General features: G+C 61.7%; 2 protein-coding genes across 6 annotated transcripts; both read right to left on the bottom strand.

The window, feature by feature from the left end:
* Window positions 1–1,802: 1,802 nt before the first annotated feature.
* On the bottom strand, window positions 1,803–21,421 carry LOC116580816 (platelet-derived growth factor subunit A). 5 transcript variants are annotated; one of them, XM_032327549.1, is made up of 8 exons: window positions 20,888–21,421; window positions 19,353–19,482; window positions 17,780–17,876; window positions 13,285–13,389; window positions 11,001–11,188; window positions 4,690–4,813; window positions 4,223–4,291; window positions 1,803–2,510 (listed from the first exon to the last, which is right to left on the bottom strand). In XM_032327549.1, exons 2-7 carry the CDS (start codon window positions 19,413–19,415, stop codon window positions 4,236–4,238), a joined length of 633 nt encoding a protein of 210 aa, XP_032183440.1. In that variant the 5' UTR covers window positions 19,416–19,482; window positions 20,888–21,421; the 3' UTR covers window positions 1,803–2,510; window positions 4,223–4,235. The 5 variants fall into 5 exon arrangements, with proteins under 5 accessions (XP_032183440.1, XP_032183441.1, XP_032183439.1 ...); XM_032327550.1 differs by lacking the exon at window positions 20,888–21,421 and adding an exon at window positions 20,737–20,757; XM_032327548.1 differs by lacking the exon at window positions 20,888–21,421 and adding an exon at window positions 20,585–20,727.
* LOC116581468 (uncharacterized protein C10orf95-like) lies at window positions 19,780–20,959 on the bottom strand. The gene is made up of 3 exons (XM_032328645.1): window positions 20,888–20,959; window positions 20,398–20,710; window positions 19,780–20,258 (listed from the first exon to the last, which is right to left on the bottom strand). The coding sequence occupies exons 1-3, from the start codon at window positions 20,957–20,959 to the stop codon at window positions 19,780–19,782; spliced, it is 864 nt and encodes a 287-aa protein (XP_032184536.1).
* Window positions 21,422–22,322: the final 901 nt, after the last annotated feature.

Consider the following 22,322-nt stretch of genomic DNA (forward strand, 5'->3'; position numbering starts at 1 on the left):
AGGTGCACCCATGAGAGACCCATGAGCCCAGGGCTTTGCCCCTCTGCAGGGCCAGACCCACAGAAAAGAGGGTATGCCGAGGGTGGGGGGACGTGCTTCTGTACAGGGAGGCCAGAGACCCTGAGGCCCATGCTGGGTACCTGCGCGCCTAATACAGAATCCTTATTGTGTGCCAGGCTACCGTCCCCAGGAGGTACAGACAGAGGCCTGTGGCTCAAGGGCACAGGCCTTGCAAGAGTGTGAGGGACCAGTCCCAAGCAGACGCTGACTACTTGGGCGCACCCAGGTGCAGCCCAGGGTGACAGGCCGGGAGGGGCCCAGGCAGGAGCAGAAATGCCAGGAATGCAGGGCAAAGCCGCAACAAAGCCTGTGGGCCGCGCAGGCCTGCAATCCAGAAACAATCCCGCCACAGACAGACCGCAGCCTCCACTGGGCGGGCAGCAGCCCCTTCCTGGCTGGGCGTGGAGGCCACCCGCCTGCCCCAGCAGCACAGGCCCTGGCCAGGGCAACAGGCACACGCCCCAGGGCTCTGAGCTGTCTTCCAGCACCATCCCCTCCCCAGAAGCACCCTAATGGACAGACAGGTCCTTCATCAGGCAGCTTTGGGCAAAGGAAAACAAACTGGGCAGTACTGTCAGCATCTCGGAGAAACATAAATCCATAAATCACATGTTGTCCACCTACCATCACACACGTCTCCACCGCCCCATGTCCCGAGCAGCGCAGCTGTGAGATGCCCAGCACGGGGACGGAGCACAAGCTGAGGGGATGCTGCCACCTGGGCCTGCCCCTCGAGGCCCTACCCCCTGCCGCCCTTCGCGTGAACTGCAGACCAGGAACCACACCGTGAAGATGGGCTGCTGAAGGAATGCTTTTATAGAAACTCTCCCACGAACACACCAACTCCAGAGATGCTCGCTCTTGCTCCGGAGACCCCACAGGCAATAAAGGGATCATGACAGTCACACAGCCTCTGTTTGGAGCAGGGAGAGCGGGTCATGGGCGACACAGGGCGGCTGGCCTTCCCGGGTTCAGCCCGCAGGTACTGAAGTCAATTCACTTCCGGATGAAGGCCATCGTCTGCTTCGCTGCTCGGGTGGGCGCCTGGTCTCCGTCTCCACGAGGCCGCACACCCAGGCAGGATGGCATTGTCGGCCCATTACCATCAGATCCCAGAATCCCAAGGGTAGGCCTCGCCGCACAGGCTCTGGTGGTAGGGTGGCCCAAGGTACCCCCAAGCGACAGCCCCGGGCCAGAAGACAGGGTCTAGACTCAGTTACGCAACTAGAAAAATGTGACCACAAAGCACTTCTCACGTGTATGGGTTTTGTTGGTGGGTTTTTCTTTTTCCTTTTGATTCAAAGAAAAAAACATAGCAGGCTCTCAGGTATACAAAACTGGTAATATTAGATAAAAATACAAACTTCACCTTTACAAAACAAAAACAAAAACACAACACACACACACATTTCTGTTGAATACATGTAAAGCGTAACATCTTACCAAAAATAAAGAATTCAGATTCTGTCCAAACACTGGCACAGGGCCACCTCGCCAAGGCGAGGACTGGGAGCGGCAGGCCCGGGACGGACTCGATTGGTTCACGCATAGTTCTCTCAAAATGGCTTAAATTAAAAGGCAAGATAAAGTGGGGGCAGGGGACAAACACGTAAAGCCGGAAACATTTAGGAAGTGATGCATAGGTGGATATACCATGTTTATTTTAATACATCTCATTTGTTCGCATCCTGCGAGGGGAGATACGGTCCCACTGTCCTGACTTACAGCAGCCTGGTGTTATCGGTGTAAATGTCATCCAAGAGATAATTAAAAAAAAAAAAAAAAAAAAAAAAGGCTAGCCAAAGAGTAAAAAGGAAAGCTTAATAATCACTTTATGGTGTAAAAAAAAAAAAAAAAAAAAAAAAAAAAAAAAAAAAATCCACTTAAGGCTCTCGGGAAGGTTTCTGTATAGACTTAAACACTACAGCAAGGAGATGTGTTTCTAAGTCCCATGGCAGTTCTGGGACATCCCTGCTCCCGCGTGCCCTGCAGGGCCCTCGGCCCCCGCCCGGAGTCCTCCAGAAAGCAGGCTGTGTCCCTGGCAGAAGCACCTGTGACCCTGGACAGAAATCCGGTCGGCCGAGGCACGTCGCTTCCATCCCACGGGGTGTCCCTCCATTCCGACAACTGTTTAGATATTTTTGTGAGTCAGTTTTGTTTGTCATGTTTTGTGGTTCTGTTTGCTCTGTCTCTCTCTCTCTCTTTTTTTTTTTTTGACAAGGAAGCTTCTTATTGTTTCACCGAGTGCTACAATACTTGCTTTGATGTCACATTAAACAAATGTATACTGTCTCTTTGTTCTCCCGAGTGTGCATGGAGACAGTTTTTCACGGAGGAGAACAAAGACCGCACGCTGGCAATGAGCACCGTACATAGTAGGTTCAGGAATGTAACACGCCATGTACATCCGTGTCCCGGAAAAGGGCTGCTGGCTTATCCTCACCTCACATCTGCAGGGAGAGGGGAGAGAGACGGACACTGACAAGGAGCCGAGCACGCACGCCGCCGCAGGGATAGTGACCACAGGGAAACACCACTCACACACACCAAGACAAATCTCGGGGTTTCAGGGTTTTGTGGCACTTTCCAAATCAAATATGCCTCAGTACCCTTTCTGTAACCTCCTGACCAGAACTGGGACGAGGCTCTTGGGATCTCACAGAACATTCCTTAGAACAAGCCCCATTCTCCCATTGTACAGATGAGGGAAACTGAGGCCCAGAATGGTTCTTTCTTTGCCTTTTTCCTCGTGTTCTTTCTCCACCCCCACCCCAACAGAGGACTTGATATGATTTCTGGAGCTCTGGCAGCCATTCTGGGCCATAAGACAACACTGAGGATGGGTGCTCCCAGGCAGACAGGCAGGGTCTTGGTAACCAGGCAGATCTACACTGAGCTCTGGGCTAAGAACAGCTCTTCTTCATCCACATCACCTGTACCACTCACAAGCTAGCAGGGACTCTACGTCCCACGCACTTGACATCTCTGTCATTGGCTGGCCCATGGAGGCCAGAGCCCAATCGATGGTGTGCAGACTGGGTGCACATGCAGGCACAAAACCACCCCCAGAGCCACACCCTCAGGGAAAGCAAAAATCACAGGCAAAAAATTGTGTTGAGGCCGCTTCAGGAACCCACCCTAGTGGATCCTTTCCTTCCCCAGAGGAATGCACCAGACCCACCAACCTCAACGCAGCTGACCTGGCAGCTTTCTGCAGTCATTCAACCAGCACCTGGGCTCTGAGATACCATCTCCCACAACCACCTGTTTGGGATGCTGTGGGATCACATGTGACCAGAGGCAAGGACCAGGCTCTCCAGAACACACAGGCCAACAACAAGGAGCAAGAAGGCTGGAAACTACCCTCATCATGACTGTGGTTACCCAAATCCCATTTTCTTCTGGGAAGCAGCATGCCTCTCTACAAAACTACGCTGCCCAGGTCCTCTTGCAGCTGAAGGACAGCCAGGGTATCGCAGCAGAAGTCACTGAGTGGGACTTCTCTAAGAGGGTTCTTCTGTCCCTCTCCCAACTTTACTCTTCCAGCCTGGAGTGTAGATGTGATTTCTGGAGCTTCAGCAGCTATACTGAGCCATGAGGCAACTCTGAGGATAGACAGCCCCCAGACACCACACCTGCTCCTAAACGTCTGCCTCACCCCAGCCCTTGTTGGTTTTGGTATTACCAGCAGCCAAAGAGTTTCCAACACAGCAGTCAACAGCCCTACATGTCTGTGAAACATTTCCAGACAGGACCCCCCCCCGCCGCCCCCCCCCCCCCCCGCAGTCTTCAATTCCCTCACCTATCATCCCTGTAAGCCTCAGTCTTCCATCTGTCAAATGGGACGGGTAACCTGCCCAAGGTGATCCCGGCTAACAGACATCAGAGCTACCCCACTGCCATTCAGGAACCCGACTCACTCCACTCACGTGACGCCAGGGCCTCCCCCATTAACGCAAGAGACCCAAGCCAGAGCGGGGACTCGGGAGCAGCAGGACACGCGAGCGAGCAGACCCGCAGCCCAGCCAGACACCGGAAGCTTGCAGGCCGATCAGGGCCGATCAATCAGAGCCGCGAGCTGGCTGCCGCGGGAGGGATTCGCCTGTGATCAGCCGGGCACCTCCCCCCGCAGAACCACGGCGCAGCCGCACACAGCGCCTACCTGGTTGGCTGCGTTAGGTGGGTTTTAACCTTTTTCTTTTCCGTTTTTTACCTGACTCCCTACGCCTTCCTGTTAACAGAAGGGCAGGGAGTGTGAGCGGGCCTAAGGGTTAGGGCTGCGGACCTGAGGCAATAAATAGCTGAGGTGTTTGTCTTTCTGCAAGAAAACGCGATTAGCTTTGGCACAGAGACACTTCCTGGTGCCCTGGATCGGGCCCGACGCCGCGGGTCAGAACGCCACGCTGCCTCCGGGCAGAGTCCGCCTGGGATGGGGGACAGGAGGTGTCCGGGAGGTGTCCCGGCGCCGCCCCAGCCGCGCGGCTCCCAGGCACCCCAACCGGGGCGGGTACGTCCAGCGTCCCCTAGCACGCCGGCGGGGCTGGCGGGCGCCCCGCGGACTGCGCCAAGTGAGCTGAGGCGGAGGCTGAGGGGACAGGGTGGGAGGGGCCGCGCCGAGGCGGGACTTACCCGTCTCCTCCTCCCGGTGGTCGGGGGGCCCTCCGGCGGTGCACGTGCATTCCAGATGCTCCTCCAGCCGCACCTGCACTTCCTTTAACTTTGGCTTCTTCCTGACGTACTCCACCTTGGCTACCTGCCCGAGACAACAGCCCCGCCATGACCGCCGCGGCCACGCCCCACATGTAGTACACCGGGAGCCCCGACGTGCATACGTGCTCAACCCCGCCCAGGCCGACCTCTGACCTCCAACCTCTCACCTCCCCGCAGAAAGGCAGGAGCACCAGGGGGAGAGGTAATTGTGGGCATTGGTGGTTTGGGGCACATTCACTGGAACCTGACGGACCGCAGAGGGGGACTCCACAGGCGCCAGGCCCCCCGCAGCCACCTGGAGGCCTTCCCGTGGCTCCCCCAGCTCACCTTGGCCAAGGGAACGCCAGCCTTGTCAGAAGAATCGGCAGGGGCCCCAGGCCGGCGTCCCAGGCCTATCAGGCCTAGCCCAGAGCCAGTGACCCCTGCAGCTGGGCCTCCCCCGTCCGCTCAAACCTCTGTCGGCCCAAATCATCAGGGGGCACGACCTAGTGGAACTGCCTCTCTCTGCACCTCTCTCAGGGAGCCACCAGGAGCACATGGCTGTGTCCGGCCCATGGGCACAAACCAAGGCAGCTGAGAAATCGAGTCCCTACGGACCCCAGCTCGGGCCTGGGAAACTGGCTCACTCTGTCGTGGGAACGCCAGTCCACCCTCCACAATTACACACATGTGCACACACATGTCCTGTCCCAAGAACAAGCTCCATGCTCACACGTATGTGCACACGGCACTCACAGTGAGCGTGGTCTAGGTGGGCTCACTCCATCCCAACTCACGGAGGAGATACAGAACCCTAGATAAGCAAGCCTTCCTCCAGGGGGCTCCCCTCCAAAGCACCCAGCCTGAGCTCAGTCCCCAGCGGGGGTGGGACCACCATGTCCCCACTGCCCTGGACCCCGAAGATCTGGGCACACAGCCCATGCTCCCATCTGTGCTGACACTGGGCTGCAGTCCTGGGATTGGCCTCCAGGGATAGCCATTCCACCCCATTTGCCTGGGGAAACTGAGGCAGAAAGGGAGCAGAAAGGGGTCCCCGCAGGTTATACCCCAAGCATGTGGAGGCATCAGGGAGTTGGCAGGGGTGAGAGGCTCCCTGGTGGAGAGCAGAAGCCCCCAGGCTGGGGCAGATGGGAGGGGAGGTGATGGGAGGGGGAGTTCTAACACAGAGGCCTGGAGCCCAGAAGCCAGACGACCCCAGGCAAGAAGGATGGGCCCCCCCACAGGTGAGCAGGACTCAGGGCTTGTCCAGACCCACCCGTAGCCGCTGGGCCACATTAATGGTTAACCCGCCGTGCAAAGGGTGCCGGGTGCCCGCCAGCCGCGGGAAGTGGTGTGTGGCCTCAGGTGTGAATGCAGACAGCCAGGTGTGAGCTCAGAGGTGGAGTGGCAGCCAGGCCAGGTTTGGGGCTAGGCCTGGCAGGTTTCCTAAGGAGGGAAGAGGTAGAGGAAAGGACCACGGATATGAGCAACTCCAGCTGCGGGGCCAGGTCAGCTCCTCATGGCACCTACCGCTCCAGGAGACCAGGACCACAGAGAGAAAAAGAGAGAGAGAGAGAGAGAGGGAGAGAAAAGAGAGAGAGATCCTCAGGACATGGGCGCAGAAAGCCTCCACTTTCCCGTCTATAAAACTGGAACAAGGATTGTGCCCCAGGGCTTCACATGTATACAAGCACCTAGAACTTGCCACTGGGCCACCTCCCGTTCGGAACAAGCAAACCCTGTCTCAGCACATTGAGCTTAGCAAAACCAGCCCCCGGGGCCCAGAGTGACCCTCCCCTCGAGGGCACTGGGTGGGGTGAACCTCAGCGGGCCTCCTGAGAGGGCAGAGGACCCCTGCCTGAACCTGGCCAGCGTGCCAGCCCTCTGGGCATCAGAACCTGGGGTTGGCCTCAGCCCCCTCCCGCCCCCACCCAGCCCCAGGGCCTCTCAGCCGGTAGGTCAGAGGCTGCAGCCCCCAGCTCGGAGCACTCAAGCGTCCCATGCACACTGGACTGTGTTGGGGGACACAGGGAGGCTGGGGCAGGCAGGGGCCTGACCCTCTGCACAGCACGACCTCTGCTAGGCGAGTACCTCACCTACTTACTCTAGGGGAGCGGGTACTTGGACCCCGGCTCTGGGTGCGGGTGGCAGGCTTGTTTTCCACAGACCAGCCATGGCGGAGAAGGCAGGTGCTCCAGAACCTCCCCCCTCCACTGTCCCCTTGGCAAAGCACTCCCAACACCGGCCACTCCAGTCTGGGAACCCACTTTCTCTGCAGACGGGCTGTTTTTATCAAAGAAAAACAAACAACGATCTATGATTGCACCTGCTTCTGGGTATGTGAGGATTCCAAGCCGTTCCACCACCTCCGTCTGGCCAGGAAGTAGCTGCATTTTTCCCCCAAGAACACACTGTGAATATTAACTTCTCCAAGCAGCCTCTAAACCAGCCAAGTCCCCAGAACAAGATGTTTGTGTCTCTGGGACCCTCGTTCCTGTCGCCTCAGCCCCCAGACCCATCCTGCAGCCCAAACAGGATCCCCACACCCCTCCCTCTCTTCTCCCTCTGTCTGTGTCCCAAGCGTCTGAGCTGCGCCCTATAGAGAGGACAATCCACTTGCCGTGGTGAGGCCGCCTGGCAAGAACCACCCCACCTGTACACTCACAGGGCAAAGCCACCCGAGTGCGCCATCCAGTGATGCCAGTACTCCTTCCAGAAAAGGGACACCGAGCACAGAAGCCCTGAGCTCCTGCTACTCAGGGTGTCCCAAGCTGGGCCAGGGAGAGCAATGCCCCTGCTGGGGACCCCCTCCCCAGGTTATGGCCTGACCACCCCAGAGTCAAGGGCACAGCACTGTCCACGACAAACACCAGCATTTATTGAACCCCTGTGTCGCTCACTGCAATGCTCACAGCTACCCTGTAAGGACCCAATTACAGTCTGTTTTCCAGATGGGAACATTGAGGCAGCTCGGACAGGAGATCCACGCTGCTGGAGTCCCTGATTTCCCCCCAAGGTCCCTGAGCTGGATCACACACTGCATCAGGGTTCAGAGGCCCATCTTGGGCTCCTTGGCAGACACACCCAGACCCAGCTTCCAGAAGCCTGAGGTTGGGTGACACAGAGCCACAGCCGGCTGCCCCACGGGTAGTCCAGGGGCTGAGTCCCAGCTTCTGGAGACCTGGGGGCCTAACCAAGTTAACATACTTGGGTGTAAACCCACAGGATGCCCTGAAGAAAACAGGAGCCCCCAACTTCCAACGCCATGCCGTGAGAGGGTGGAGGTCCGCCCCACAGCCCCAGCGGGTGCAACTTGACCAGAGTCTTGGGTCCCGCTATCTACACCACCCCTTCTCCTAGCCCTCAAGCCTGGGGTCTAGGGGACAGGGTCAGCTGCCTACAGGGTCTGGGGACAGCATTCCCTGGGGAGAGGAAGAGCTGGTTCATCCGGGACCCCAGTCAGCGAGCACGCGTGGCCCCCCTAAAGGCAGACCCCAAATGCTTAGCATGGCGAGCTGACACAGGGACACACAGGTGTGGCTCCAGCCCGGACAACGTGTTCATCCCTCCCCAAGATTTGACGACAGCTGTCCCTGCAACCCCAAGGGGACCACACTGAAGGCAGGTCCCAGGAGACAAATGAGAGCCCAGCCCCAGAGAGCAAAGGGCCCACACCTGAGACCATCAGAGGGCTAGAGGCCCTGCCTAGGAGCCTCAGGCCAATGTCCCTGGTGGTCACGGAGTAGAGGCAGCCATCCACCCCAGTTTAAGTCCTGACAGTCAGGGCCTGGGAGCGTTCAGTGAAGCATACCAGGCAAGTCAGCATCTGGGCCTCGTGTTGGGGCTGCTCTCAGTAAGTGCCTCTAATTGTGATCAAAAAGCCGTAAACCAAAAAACCAGGCACGTGTCAGCTCGGGGCAAGACGTCCCACCTGCACAGCCACATGGGCCCCCGCTGGCCCCAGCACCCCTCACAGACACTCAGCACAGGACTCCGCCAGGCCCACCAGCCCGCTCCGCCTCACCCCGATGCAGCGGCCACAGCTTCCTGGGCAGCCGAGGGGACCAGGCCACCCTCCACAATGGACCTCCTGTTTTCACTGACCCTTTGTCCCTTCTCGGCCAAAACCCCCAGTGTCTAGGGCCGGATGTTTTCCTGCCAACCCTCTGATGGGTGGGCAGGGAGAAGGAGCTGCCTTCCCTGAGGGAGAATGAGGAAGGGGTCCGAGAAGGGCAGGGCCGGACATGGAAGCAGGCCACCAGGCTCCAGCTGCAGGACTCAGCCTGTCCGTCCCCTTGGGCAGACTGCGACCCTGTCCAAGCAGATGAAGGCCTGTGCGGGGAGCCCTGGCTGAGCACCACCACCCATTGAGTCCTCCGGGCCTGTGCCCAAGGCCAATGGGGGCCCCTCCCAGGAAGTAGCCCCTGATGCCCACACGTCCACCCACTCAGGGTGGGCTGGGAGGAGGGGATCACAGCCCACACCGGGACCAGACACACCCCAGTCCTTACCCAGGGGAGGCAGGAGCCCACAGGGCAGGGAGCCCCACTTCATTCCAGCACCGCTATGTCTCTGAGAGACCAGCTGGACGCCCAAAGGGCAACCCTACGCCCTGCACCCACGTGAGGGACTGTCATGTGGAACTCCAGCACCCCCACTCCCAGGAACAAAAGATCTCAGGTGTCTAGGTTCTCAGGGCTCACGAGACCCCCTCACAACATCCCGTAAGCAAGGACAGGGAGACCCAAGGGGTCCCACAGCAGGCAGCAAGGGACAAGTCTTGGTGCAGAACGCACAGCCCCATCCCCTTGAGCCTCTGTTTCTCCCTTTAACAAAGGGTGCAGAGCTGGGCCCCATGCCAGCTGGGGGCCCTGCCAAGACCAGAGCCAGCGCCCAGGCAAGTGCACCAGGCCGCTGGGAGCCTCCGCCGTGGAGAGCACAGTGTGGCAAGCCATGGAATGTGCTTACTCAATGCCCCAGGTGCTCAAGGACCAAGTCCCCAGAGGTCAGGTGGAGCCCCAGTTATGGGCCTGACGTGCCTTCTCACGTGACAAACAAGTGTCCCAACCAGCTCCGTGGTCTGTGAGTAAGAAAGTCTCCCCTGCCCTTCACTCTGGGGCCAGGGCCCCACATCCAGGGGCCCTGGACTAGCAGCGGGCACACAGGCTCTGAATCTCCAGTTAAGGAATGGCTTCTGACGTACCCCCAGAATCTGGGGAACATCTGGAGGCTTAGCTGAGTGGGCAGGCCATTGCCACTCAGTAGGTGTCCCGCTGCCCAAATCCACAACCCAGATTTCGTGGGACCACAGCCTTCCCAGAGCCAGCTTCCAGGGATGGCAGCCCCCTCCCCTAGACTGGGAGCACCCAGGACTCTACAGCCTAGCCACACAACAGAGAGACCAAGACACTCTGGTGCTATCCTTTCGGAAGCAGAACAGCTCCCCTCCAAACGGGGGCCCAGCTGCCCCGGGACCCACGTCCCACACAGCCTGAGATAGCACATCACCATGATTCAGACCCATTTCACAGATGGGGCAAGTCAGGCCAGAGAGGAACAGACCCATGCCCCAGGAACCCCTCCAGCCACTGGTCCAAAACACCACCGTCTGGCCAAGACCCAAGTGTAGTAGCCCAGGGCGAACGGAAGAGGCTGATTTCCCGCAAGGACTAAGGCAGGAAGAACAAGGAGCCCCCGCACAGGTAATCTGAACGTGACTTGGAGGTCTCCAGGACCAACGCCCTGCCCCGGACAGGGCTCTGGGGCAGGCGCCCAGCTGTGTGCCAGCACCCAGGGACTACAGCAAAGACGGCCAACCCAGCGCCCATCATGAGGGTCTCCGAGCAGAGCACAGCTTCCCAGAATGAGGGGAGGGGCTGGCTTTGCAGGCCCAGCCCCCAGGACTGAGGCACCCCCAGGAGGGCGCTCAGCAGGAGTCCACGGACACCCACCCCACAGCAGAGAAGGGTGCCCTCTCTAACCTACAGACAAGGGACGGAGGCTCAATGTGGCAGGCCCTGCTTCCCTTGTGCTTCTGGGGAAAGGCTGAGAGGACCCCGCGCCCGTCTTGCCACGCGCCATGGCCCATGTCCTGAGGTTGGTCCGTGATGTCGCTTCATGGGGAGACAGGGGGAAAGGAACCACACGCCTACCCCCCCTCCCCCGCAGCCGGCCCAGCCCCGGGTCCCGGCTCTTCCAGCACCCTGCTGTGCGCCCGGGCCTGGCGGGCACCCCGGGGCGGGCCGGCTCACCTTGACGCTGCGGTGATGGACGCGGGAGGGCTGACACTTGACGCTGCTGGTGTTGCAGCAGCCTGCACAGCGCTTCACCTCCACACACGGCGGCCAGATCAGGAAGTTGGCGGACGTGGGGTCGACCTGGCTCCGAGGTATCTCGTAAATGACGGTCCTGGTCTTGCAGACCGCGGGGATGGCTTCCTCTGCAGAGCAAGAGCCACGGTGAAGGCCGGGCCATGCCCCATGGCCCACAGGAGCCCAGCACCCCCCCCCCACCTGAAGGCCTGAAGGGGGCGTGTCCCCACGTGGCCGCATCCCTGCAGCACATCAGGCCACCCTAGGGTCCACACACTGGGCCCCCAACGGGGTGCACTCGGGCTGGCCCAAGGAGCAGCAGTAGTGAGGGCCAGGCAGGGAGGCTCCAAGGGAAGGGCACTGCTGGCAGAGGGGGCCACGTGAACAAGAAAGCCTGACACGGCCTGCAGGGGGTAGGGAGAGACCGGGAGCTCATGGGGTGGGTCGGGGGGAGTCTCTGCACAGATGGTTAGGGAGCTCCCACAGCTAGTGGAGAATGGGGAGAAACAGGGAAGCCGAGGATGGGACCCCAAGAGCGAGAGGGCAATGGACCCCACAGCCACTGGACCAATCAGGGCCCAGCCCCAGCAGCTGCCACAGCTACCAAGCCAGGCCCAGGAAGGCAGGACACCCGAGGTGAGCAGGGGATGCAGGACACGGGACTCAGGTCCACCTCCCCACCCCACAAGCCACAGACCTGCTCACTAAAGGTCACCAAGAGAGGAGGGACAGGCTCTACATTCCGCTCTGTGCTCCTCAGCACAGGCCCATCTGTCTGACCCAAAGCCCCAAACACAGCAGAGGCCAGGGCACCACTGCCCAATGAGACGTCCACCTGGGGACCCCAGCACGTGCACCTTCCTCCCCACATGCTGCCCTACGAATCCACACCAGCCCCCAGGGCCACTGGGCCTTGAGTAATACAGGGCTGGGGAGCCCGGGCAAGGACCCCAGAACCCACAGAGGGCCCAGCACAACCCCCACGGCCAGCACCAGGCAGGGCAGGGCCCCGCCCCCTGCAGACAAGCGGAAGAGCCTGAAATGCAATTGAAGGACAACAGGGGCCTGCCTCCACCCCAACACCAGGGACAGGTGCCCGCCTCTCCCTTGCCCGTCCCCCCACCAGGGCCAGAAGACTCCTTAGAGCCCCAGGGACTTAAGGGGCTTGCATCCTCCTCCCCAGTGGCCTGGAAGCACCTGGATAGGGGGACCGCTGGGTCTCCAAGAGCAGGCCTGCCAACACGGAAGGCTGGGCACTGGAAATCTGGCCGCCCCAGTGTGGGGAAAGGGCTCTGCTCAGGGCAAGCAGCCCAGTGCCCACTGGCTGCAAGGGGCGTGGGGGCCCTGGCCGGATGGGGCCGAGGGTGGAGCCACGAAGATGGCCCGGGGCTCCCCATCTGGAACAGGACAGGCCTGCTGGAGCGCCCCCACCTGTGACATGGGTCTGGAGGACAGGAAGCCTACCACAACGTCATCTGGGTGGGTCCACCTGCCTTTAGGAGGAACCCTCGCCCACATGCTGCACCCCAGTCCAAAGCTACTAAGTCTACATCCCGGGAGAAATCTAAGCTCTGAGGCACGGAACAGCAGTGGGGGGGGGGGGGGCATCCCACGCAGTTAGGAATGGAGGAGGGACCCCCGGGTGGCATGGGACTCAGGGCAGGGGGAGTCACACTCCCTGACCACGCTCGCTCCCAATTTGGCAGCAAATTGCAGGCCAAGTTCTGTCTCAGAACTGAGCCACCCAAAAACCCCCACAGCCTCAAGAGGCCAGGCAGACACAGGGTGCTCTGCTAGGGAACAGGACGCAAACACCCCCCCAAACCCGTGCCCAGCGAGTGGGGTGGGGGCCAGGGGCAGGGGCATCTGCTGGTGGCCCGAGCTGCAGCCGCCTGCCAGGCCATGCACTCCAGACTGGAAAGGAAACACAACCACGTTTGCAGCAAGTCCTCCTCCAAAACAGGCCCCGACAAGACCGGGCACTTAAGGAATTTATGACGGCTCCCCTCTCCTGGAAACTCCTGGCCCAGGCCAGGCTGCAGCAGGCAGCAGACGGGCCGGGGCAGGAGGGAGGCCTCCGGAGAGACGGCGGGAGGCCAGGGCTGAAGGCGCTGGGGCCCCTGTGCAGGCTGGGCCTTTGTTTTGCTTCACTGAAGCCCTGGTGGGGAGAGCCCCCTAGATCCCCAATGCACCCTCCCCTCACCCTGGCAGGCCCAGGGCTCACCAATGCTTCTCTTCCTCCGGATGGGCACGGGCCGCTGCTCAGGTGCATGCTTGGGGGCCCGGCCTGCATGGGCTCTCACACTCGTTTCCAGAGCATCCTCGGCCCCTGCAGGCAGAAAGAGGAAACGGTGACCAGCCGGCCCAAATCCGGGGGCCTGTCCAGCGGCACTGCCTGCTTCCCAGAGAAAGACGGGGTCCCCTGGGAGAGCCGCCACTCCCACATATCAAAAATCTCCTGCCAACCTCTGGGGAGCCTACATGGAGGGCCTTCAAATGTGGCACCCCTGCTGTGCTCTGCAGGGGACCCATGCTACCCGTATGGAAGGGGCAGGTGATCTCCCCTGGTGAGGGCCGGCCGTTCTCGTTGTTAAGACCCAGAACTACCAGGCCCGCTGCTCCCAGCCAGGCCCACGGGGACGGTCCAAAAGGGGCAGATGAGGCTGCCGTGGCTTCCCTGATGTGTATGCATTTCTCTCTCTCTCTCTTCTTACTAAACCATGGAGCACCCTAACCTTTGAGGCCCAATTGGGCCGACAGCCAGACTCTGCTTGTTCCTGGAGTTAGTCCACTCAAGAGGCTACAGGAAATACAGGTGGAGGAATAAATGACCAGGAATCCTGGTGCCTGGCAGAAGGGGCCAGGCAGCCAGAAGCAGACCCACAGTCCCAGGATTAAAGTCAGAACTGGCCCCCAATCCCCAGGTCTGCTGCAGTGCCTGGTACATCACCTTCGCCCGCCCCAGAGCCCCCTCCTGGACAGCCTAGAGGAGCCCCAGGTCTCTCAGATTCCTAGAAGAGACACACGGTCCCACCACCTGCCACCGGGACCTACCCACCAGGATGAGGTGGGTCACTCTAGGCCTCCCTGCCTTGGCCCCAGACCCAGCTGGAGGCTCTCCTTCTACTTCCCCCTCCATCCCTGGCTCCCCCGTAGATTAGCAGGGGCACCAGTTCCTAAGAAGCAAGTCCCCACAGGGAAGGGCAGTTGCTCAGACCTCCCCCGTGTCCTGCTGTCCCTTCCCGGAGGCCCCCCACTGGGTGCCCGGCCCACCGGGGCCTCAGCGACTGTCCACAAACCAGCAAATCCAAAACCGCTGCTCCCTTAAAATGCAAACTGAAAACCAGGCAAAAGGTGCAAACAGCAAAAGATGCGTCTTTTCAGAAAACTAGAGTCTGGGAAGAACCCAAGTTCTCACTTCAAATGACTCAATGTTCCACTGCCACTAATTTTTCTGAGACCCAAAATAAGATCAGAACACAACTATTCATGCAGTAAGAATTTCCCATCAACCAACTGTTACAAGAAGCATTTTTTCACCAAAAAGTGACATTTATGAGTCACGTCCTGGTGGTGGCCATCTTGCCATCCTCAAACCAAAGAGCAGCCGGCCCATCCTTGGCCTCCGGGAGAAAATGTCCCATCAGCCACCAACTTCCTAGCTGCCTGAAAGCCAGGTGTCCTGGCTCCATGGGTGACTGGATCCTGATGCGTCTGAGGAGCAAGGACAGGACCGCAGGAGGGGTCCGGGAACCCCATTCCAGCCACTTGCTTGGACAGACAGAGGAGACCACAGCCCTGAAACCCAAACCCCCGGGCGGACAGCTTGCAAGACAAGAGCCCTCTCCTGGCCCCCAATCAAGATGGGTGGTCGCGGTCCACACTGATGGGGGAGTGGCCTTCAGCCTGACACCACTTGAGAAATGACCCAGCAGTGACTTAGCAGAGAAGACGCTGATGGAACAAGGCTCAGGACAGTTAATCAAGGGGGTTTCCCTTTTGTTTTGCACGCAAATATCCAAGTGACAGCTCAAGATGGGGACCAGTCATCCTGCCTTCAGTCCTGGGGGGAGCACTAATGGCCCAAGATGGGGACATTCATGTGTCCACCCCTCAGGGACCCCACTGCATGGGCACCAGGCCAGGCTACTCAGAGAACAAAGCTCCCAGGCCGTCTCACTGCTCGATGGCTGATTTCTCAACACACTCAACGCACAAGTCCCAAACTCCAGCCACTGGTCATTCAGAGACCACACACTGTCTCTCCACCCAAAAGCCCTGCGTGCAAAGTCAGCTGCCCCCGAACTCCACGCAAACTCTGGGAACTCTACAGCTCCATGCTGTTCTCACTGCTCCTGGGAGAAGAATCCCATCGCCTCTGGCTTCATCTGTAAAATGAGGATGCGGCCGCCTGCTGTCCCATCCAGAGTCCATCACAAGGCCCCACCAGGGAGGAGAGGGCCTGGGAGAAAAAGTCTGCTTCCCAGGCCTGGTTAGCTCTACACCCAAAAAAAACACCAACCTGAAGGGGCTGGTTCATCCTTGGACTACCAAATGGGTTTCTCCACATCCCAGCTCCTTTCTCAGGGATCCTACAGAGACCTCCAGCTGGACCTCGTGGTAGGGGGCGTCCAGGGCCTGGAGAGCACCTTAGTCCTCAGGTAACTGACCCCCACAGCAGCAAGATCTGCTCCAGCTTTGGGCAGGAACGGGTGTTGGGGGAAAGAGAGCAACTCGAGCTCTGGGAGCAACCCGACAGCAGCTCCAGGTTCCGGCCAGAAACTGGGCCATGCCCTGCCTTGGCTTGCAACTTCCCGGTCTGCAGGAGGGTGCCAGACCAGGACGGAGACCCACGTTGGGATCTGTGTCACAAAGGGTCTCCTAGGGTAAAACCCAGGGAGTAAAGGTGATCCTAGAAAACCCCCTCTGTTTGCACCCCAGTTTCCTAAGCATGAGGAATCCAGAATCCCCAGAATCCTAGTCAGTAAGACCCCAAACCAGGTGACAGAAGGTGGAAGGCAGGGGTGGGGTGGAGAGCAGAAGGGAAACACCCAGGGATTTTTATAAGGGGGCAATTTGAAACCAGCCAGAGAACTGGCTGAGGCGTCCTGCCTTTACAGTTTGGAACCTCCCAAAGAGGCTCTGGGCCCAAAGGCCCCCAGGTCAGGAATGCTATCAGCATAACCCACCAAGCTGCAATGCAAAAAGTGCTAATGGAGCGGGGGAGGGACAGCAGAGACCAGAATAAGAATGGCCCCAACAGAAAGTGAATGGCCCATTTCCCGGTGGCATCCCAAAGCCATCCCACAGAGAAGCCCCAGCCCTGCACCGGCCTTGCTCCAGCAAGCCAAAAAAGAAAAAAAGGCCTGAATCTTCTTGGGGAGGCAGCCTCCCCACTTTCACCGATCTGCCAGGGACCAGCAGAATGTAGGCGAGTGTTTTCCTCAGCTAACCAAAGCCAAATCCTTCTCCCCAGGGTTACACATCAAGGAACCAGACCAAAATCCCCCCTGGCCCAACTCTGATCTCCAAGTGAAATTCTACCCCCTTCCTGATAAGAATCAGCCAAAGGATTTCCTGGGTCACGAAACTACAGAAACCATCGGCCTTGCTAGCAAATGGTCTTGGCATGAAATGAAAATAGTTCAGGCCTCTCCACCACCATAATTAGGTACAAATTTCCAAATGACTAGACCATGTGATTTTACTTAATTCCCCCCCCCCACGCCCCCCTCTTTGAGGGTAGTCTGCAGTGAGAGCAAAATCTTCACTGAGAATTGTTCCAACCGACCTCTACTACCTTCAGCCTTCCATCTGACAAGCCCATTTGGGGCCTCTTTTTAACCAAACATTAATAAGACGTGTTTCTGTAACTAACCCTCACACGAGTGTTGCCCCACCAAGTACTAACGTGGAGCAGGACACCGCAAAGATGTGGGCCAGAATCCCTGCCCTCTAGGAAAAGGCACCCTCCCCGCCACACCATGGCCCCCACCCCACCAGCAACAGCCTGGGTCCCTGGTGACCTTTCCCTGTCCATCCAGCCCCTCCAACTCTCTCACTGACACCAATGAGGTTCAAAACTATGCCTTTACAAATAAACTCTCCTCTAAAGTGGCTAGATTCCAGGGCCTGACGGTGAGCCCCAAAATAGTCCCCAGATACCAGATGTGTCGAAGATGCGCCTCTTTATGGGCCTGTGAAAAAGAGAAAGGCACGGGACTCCTGCAACCACAAAGGCCGAGCTGCGGCGGGAACGGGCCACCAGCTCCCGGCAATGACAAAGCCGCCCTGGCCAGGGGCAGCTCCTCCCGCGCGTGCCTGCCCGCGGGGCATGCGTCCAGGGCTCTGCGCCCAAGCCCCGGCCCGCTCAGCCGCTCCTCCCGGCCCCACAGGGCAGGCCCGAGGCCCGCACACCTGGCCCGGGCGCCGGCGCCCTCTGCGCTGCTGAACTTTGTGTGACACGCGCGGCATTATCCTTAAATGCAAAAACAATCCCCGGGCAAGCTAGGAGCTCGCGGCCGCCGCCGCGGGGAGAGAAAGTGGGGACTGGAAGAGAAACTCCTGACTCATCCGCCTGGGCTTTTATGGCCCGAGATTGGATTCTGACCTTTCGGTGCGCTCCTGCGCGGCGCCCGGCCGGCCCGAGCGCTGGAGGCGGCGCGGGACGCACAACCCGCACACCCGCCCCGCGCGCCGAGGGAAGGGGCGCGATTTACCTACGGAGTCTATCTCCAGGAGTCGCTGGAGGTCCCGGATGCTGTGGATCTGACTGTACGCCAGCCTCTCAATCACCTCGCGGGGGATCTCAGCGTCCTGCAAGCAGAGCCACACGGTCAGCGCCCGCCACCCGGCCGGCTCGCACCCACGCCGCGAGAGCGGAGAGCGCCGGGTCCCCCAGCCGCGGTAGCCCGGTCCCAAGTCCCAGGCCCTCCCAGCTCGCCGGCCGTCCGACCCCTGCCCGGGGCCCTGAAGTTAGACGCGGGGAGGGGGCGGGGGGAAGGGACTGGGTGCGACCCCAAATTCCCGGCCCCCATCCAGGTCCGCCTTTGCAGAAAGCAAGCCCCCCCACACCTTTAAATTTGCAAACAAAAGCCGGGCACCCCGGCCCCACCGCCCCGGGTGTCAGTTACAGGAGGTCTAGCGGCAGCGAGGGGGCCGTGGAGTTTCTGATTTTAATAGTGAAATCGACATCCAGAAAGATCAAGTTGAAATGCGTCACGGATCGGCGACGAAAGTCACGGCAGCCTTAACACTTTAATCTAGCCAGCGGCTTAAATTTCACACCCGGGAATCCCGGGCCGAACCTGTGGGGTCGAGGGTCTCCGTCGCAAAAACGCGCGCGCGCGCGCGTACTCACTCGTTCACACGCGCGCCCCACCCGCTCTGGCCGGGCTGCGGTCCTAGCACCGCCCAAGGCGCCCCAAATCCAGCAGACGGCTGGGAAAGGCTGCCCGGCAACGGGGGGGTTAAATCTCCACCTCTCGCGGCTCCCGGTTCCTGCCCAGACCACCCCCACCTCCCGGGCTCTCCCCACTCTCCAGATTTTTAGAGGGAGTCGGGGGTCGCTGTGTGGGTGTGGGTGTGGGAGGGAGGGGTCTCAGGCACTAAGTTCCCACGACGGGGGCTGCAGAAAAGTCATTCATCACAGCAGAGCTCCCGGGGATCGGGATTCGACATGGGGGTGGGGGCGGGGGGAACGCCCGCGGTGGGAGGACGCGGGCGCCTGGCCCGGCCCCGGCTCGTCTCGCTCAGCCACCTGTAAGCAGGCCCTGGGCGGGCGGGACTGCGCCGGCCCAGCCGCCCGGCCGGGCTCAAGAGCAGGGACCGGGGGGCTGCGGACCCGCACGGCCCACCCTGCCTGCCGGGGGCTTCCGCCGCAACCGCCGTGTTTATCCGCCGCTCTTCTCCCCTCCCAGGTTCCGCCAGGTCACACACACACCCCTTTCCGCGCCCCCTGCACCCCGATACTGCATTGTCCGCCGCGCCCCGGGCCCCCCTCCCCGGAGAGGAGCCCGCGCCCCCCGAAGTTTCTCCCCACTCGTCCACCCCGCGCCACTCCGTCCCTCCACGGCAGAGCGACGCAACACGCTGGAAACTCACCAGACATACTTCGGCATGGCAGAAAATAAAACCCAGTTGGAAAAAAATCAAAAAATCCGACCACCCTAGCAGAAATCAAAACGCGCTCTGCAGAGCCCCAGAGCCCGAGGCGCCCCGGCCCGCGGGTGGTTGCAGGAGGCGTGCGCCCGGGGAGTCGGAGAGGGGACAGGGCGCGGGGGTGGCACCCACCTCGGCCAGGGCATGGGCGAGATATCCGCAGCCGAGGAGTAGCAGGCAAGCCCAGGTCCTCATCGCGTCCCGAGGCGCTGGCGGGGAGGCGGGGAGGCGAGGCCGCGGGGCGGGCGCTCCAGCCGGGCTCCTGTGGCGGCGAAATTCAGTACCATCCCTCAGGGAGCGCGGCCCGGAGGAGGGTGGCGCGGAGAGCAGGGAGCCGGCGGAGCGCGCCCGGCGCGAGCAGCGAGTGCGGAGAGGCAGGCAGCGCCAGCGAGGAGGAGGAGGAGCAGGGAGTGCGCGCTCGCCGCGCCCGCCGCGCCGGGAGCCTCCTGGGCCGCCGGGTAGGGGGTGGGGACGGAAGGGGCGGAGGGCGGGGGCTGGGCCTCTTCCTTGGTGCGTTCCCGGTGCTGGCCGCTGCCGCGCTCGCTCCCCGGCGCTGGCTTTAGGAGCGACCCGGCCGGTAATTCTGCATATTTGCGGGCGTCAGCCCCGAGAGGGACCCCGGAGCGAGGCTGGAGCTGCCGCCGCCGCACCACCCATCACCTGTCTGGACGCCCGGCCGGGCCCCGGCCGCGGGCTCGCGCTCTCCCTGCGGGCTGCGGGCGGCCTTGCGCGCCCACCGCCGGCCCCGCGCTCGCCTCCGGCCTCCTCTCGCAGCCGCCGCCCGGCCGGGCACGGCGCGGCCCAGCACGGCGCGGCCCGGAGGCCTGCGTGCGCCCCTCCGCGGCGTGCCCTCGGCTCTGGCGCCGCGCTCCGCCCTCCGCCGGCCGGAGCTGGGCAGCGCCCGCGGCCGCGCCGCCTGGCAGCCGCCGCCCGCCTGGGGCCTCGCCGCGCCGGCCTGAGGGCGGGTGCTGGGCCGAAACGGAGCAGCCGCCGGGGAGAGGAGTAGGAGGAGGCGGCGGCGCGGGCAGGCCCGGCTCGCTGGAGTTGTGCGGGCTCCGCAGGGCGCGCGTGTGGAGCCGGCCGGCGGCGGGGAGGGGGTTATAGCGCCGCCGCCGCCGCGCCCCTCCCCCGCCCCCTCCCCCTCGCCTCCCCCGGATTCCGGGCCCGGGACCCGCACCTCGGAAGCGCGCGGGGGCCGCACGGGCCGGGCAGGGCCCGGCCGCCGCCGCCGCTGCAGTGAGCACACAGTGGCGCTCACGCAGGCAGTGAGATCCATCAAAGCCCCGCGCCTGGCTGCGAGCACAGCCGCGGGGCTCCGCTCGCCCGGCGGGCTCCCCGCGCGCCCCTCCCTTGAGCTTGCCCACCCTCCAGTGGCAGCTGCAATCCTGCGGCACCGGACGGGGAGGGGAGGAGGCCGCCGCAGAAGAGCCGCCGTCGCCGGATCGCCTCCCTCGGGCCCCAGCGGCGGCAGAGGGCAGCGCCCAGAGCTGCTACGCCAAAAAGGGCAAAAGCGAACCTGCCCCCGCCTCCGGCCCCCCGCCCCGGCGCTCGGGCCTCTTTCCACCGTTAGGATCCAGGGCCCCGGCCTCCCCGTCTCCATAAAAGGAGGGGGAGTGAGTTTCTGGTGAGAGGTGGGGCGGGTCTAGGGGCGCGTCTGGGGCACTCACCTGGCGGCTGCCACGCGCCCCCGCCCAGAATCCGATGCCTGGGGCGCCTGAGTGAGGAACCTCCACCCGCATTCCGAGATGGGAGAGCGCCCAAGTCGGAGGAGGGGGTTGCAGCGTGCCTGGTCCCCACCCTGGGAGCCCGCGTCCCCACTCCCTCGGAGAAGCCTGGGCTGCGGCCTGAGCCGGGAACTCGAGGGGGCGGAAGGGAAGGAAGAGAAAGCGGCTCGCGAGGAACCCCCGGAGTCGGAGCCTCCCACGCCGGGATCCGCCGGGCGCACAGAGCGCCACCTCCGGCCGAGGCGCCGTACCGAGCGCGATGCGGGGGAGCAGCGCGCCGGAGGCCGAGGCCTGAGGCGGCTGGACCGCTCCCCGGCCACCAAAGGGCAGGTGCACCCGAGCGAGGCAGATCCTGTCCGCCTACGGCAGGTGGGATCGGACCAGCGGGTCCCTCGAGGGGCCAGCCGAGCCTGGAAGCAGGGCTAGGAGGGAAGACCGGCCTTGCGACCCCAAAGCTAGACGGCGAGGCCCCGAAGGCTCGGAGACTCCCTAGCGGGTGGGAGGTTGGACGGCGGCCGGGAATTCCTCCCGCCCCAGGCCTCCGCCCCCTTCGGCCCCATCCTGTGGATTAGGCCTGCGCCCCGCCGCGGCCGCCCTCCCGCCAGACAAAGGCAGTAAAGGCGTAGCCCCGCGGGCAGTCTTTCATCCTTGGCTCGGCGGGCTCCAGCATTTCAAAGGCCAAGTCGGGAGGGCGCTTCGGGGGGTGCTCGCTTTCCCCCTAATACCTGGGGAGGGAGAGGGGGGACCTCTTCTGCCACTCCCAGAAGGCTGGGGTTTACTGGTGTCCTTCCACAGGTTTTCACACCCCTGCAGCCTCCCAGATCCCCTGCCATCCCCAGGCAGCAGCCTCACTAGACCACCCACCACCAAGCCCAGTCTCCGAGTGTTGAGGGTGACAAGGGTGAAGGAGGACAAGGCAGAACCAGGGAAAACTTGGAGACGTTTAGAAGCACGTGAGGGCCAGTCCTTGTCCATCCAGGTGGAACCTTCTGTGATTTTGGAGGGGGACACCCCGGCCAGTTTGGGGAAGGCGACGGAACACGCACCACCAGGACTCAGGCTGGACTCCATCCGAGCCATCGCCTCTGCAGCCCTACGGGACTGCCTCAGGGCTGTGTGAGCCTTGGACTCCCCTCGGGCAGAGGGACCTGAGGACTCGCCTTCAGGGTTAAAGGACTGGGCTCCACAGTGGGTATAGGAGTGAAGGAGGGAAGGCCGACTTGTGTTTTGGCATGGGGCCCTTCCAGACCCCACCCCGCCACATGTGTGCCCCTTCTCCCTGACCTCCAAGGGGTGCCCAGCTGGAGTTTGCCGCCAGCAGGGGAGTTAAGGGGGAGCCTGCCACAGCAGTCAGGCCAGCTCCAGGGTGGGAAAGCAA

Source organism: Mustela erminea, chromosome 20, assembly GCF_009829155.1.
Source record: "Mustela erminea isolate mMusErm1 chromosome 20, mMusErm1.Pri, whole genome shotgun sequence".
Taxonomy (NCBI): Eukaryota; Metazoa; Chordata; class Mammalia; order Carnivora; family Mustelidae; genus Mustela; species Mustela erminea.

What these genes read in the sequence shown, in the direction of transcription:
- LOC116581468 (XM_032328645.1), bottom strand. Translation starts at nt 20,959, where the DNA reads ATGCGGGTGGAGGTTCCTCACTCAGGCGCCCCAGGCATCGGATTCTGG. An exon ending in GGGCGCGTGGCAGCCGCCAG is followed by an intron (nt 20,711 to 20,887) that starts GTGAGTGCCCCA and finishes TTTTTGGCGTAG; the next exon opens with CAGCTCTGGGCGCTGCCCTC. An exon ending in GGCCCCCGCGCGCTTCCGAG is followed by an intron (nt 20,259 to 20,397) that starts GTGCGGGTCCCG and finishes GCACAACTCCAG; the next exon opens with CGAGCCGGGCCTGCCCGCGC.
- LOC116580816 (XM_032327549.1), bottom strand. Translation starts at nt 19,415, where the DNA reads ATGAGGACCTGGGCTTGCCTGCTACTCCTCGGCTGCGGATATCTCGCC. An exon ending in TCGCCCATGCCCTGGCCGAG is followed by an intron (nt 17,877 to 19,352) that starts GTGGGTGCCACC and finishes CTCTGCTTGCAG; the next exon opens with GACGCTGAGATCCCCCGCGA. An exon ending in CCTGGAGATAGACTCCGTAG is followed by an intron (nt 13,390 to 17,779) that starts GTAAATCGCGCC and finishes TTCTGCCTGCAG; the next exon opens with GGGCCGAGGATGCTCTGGAA.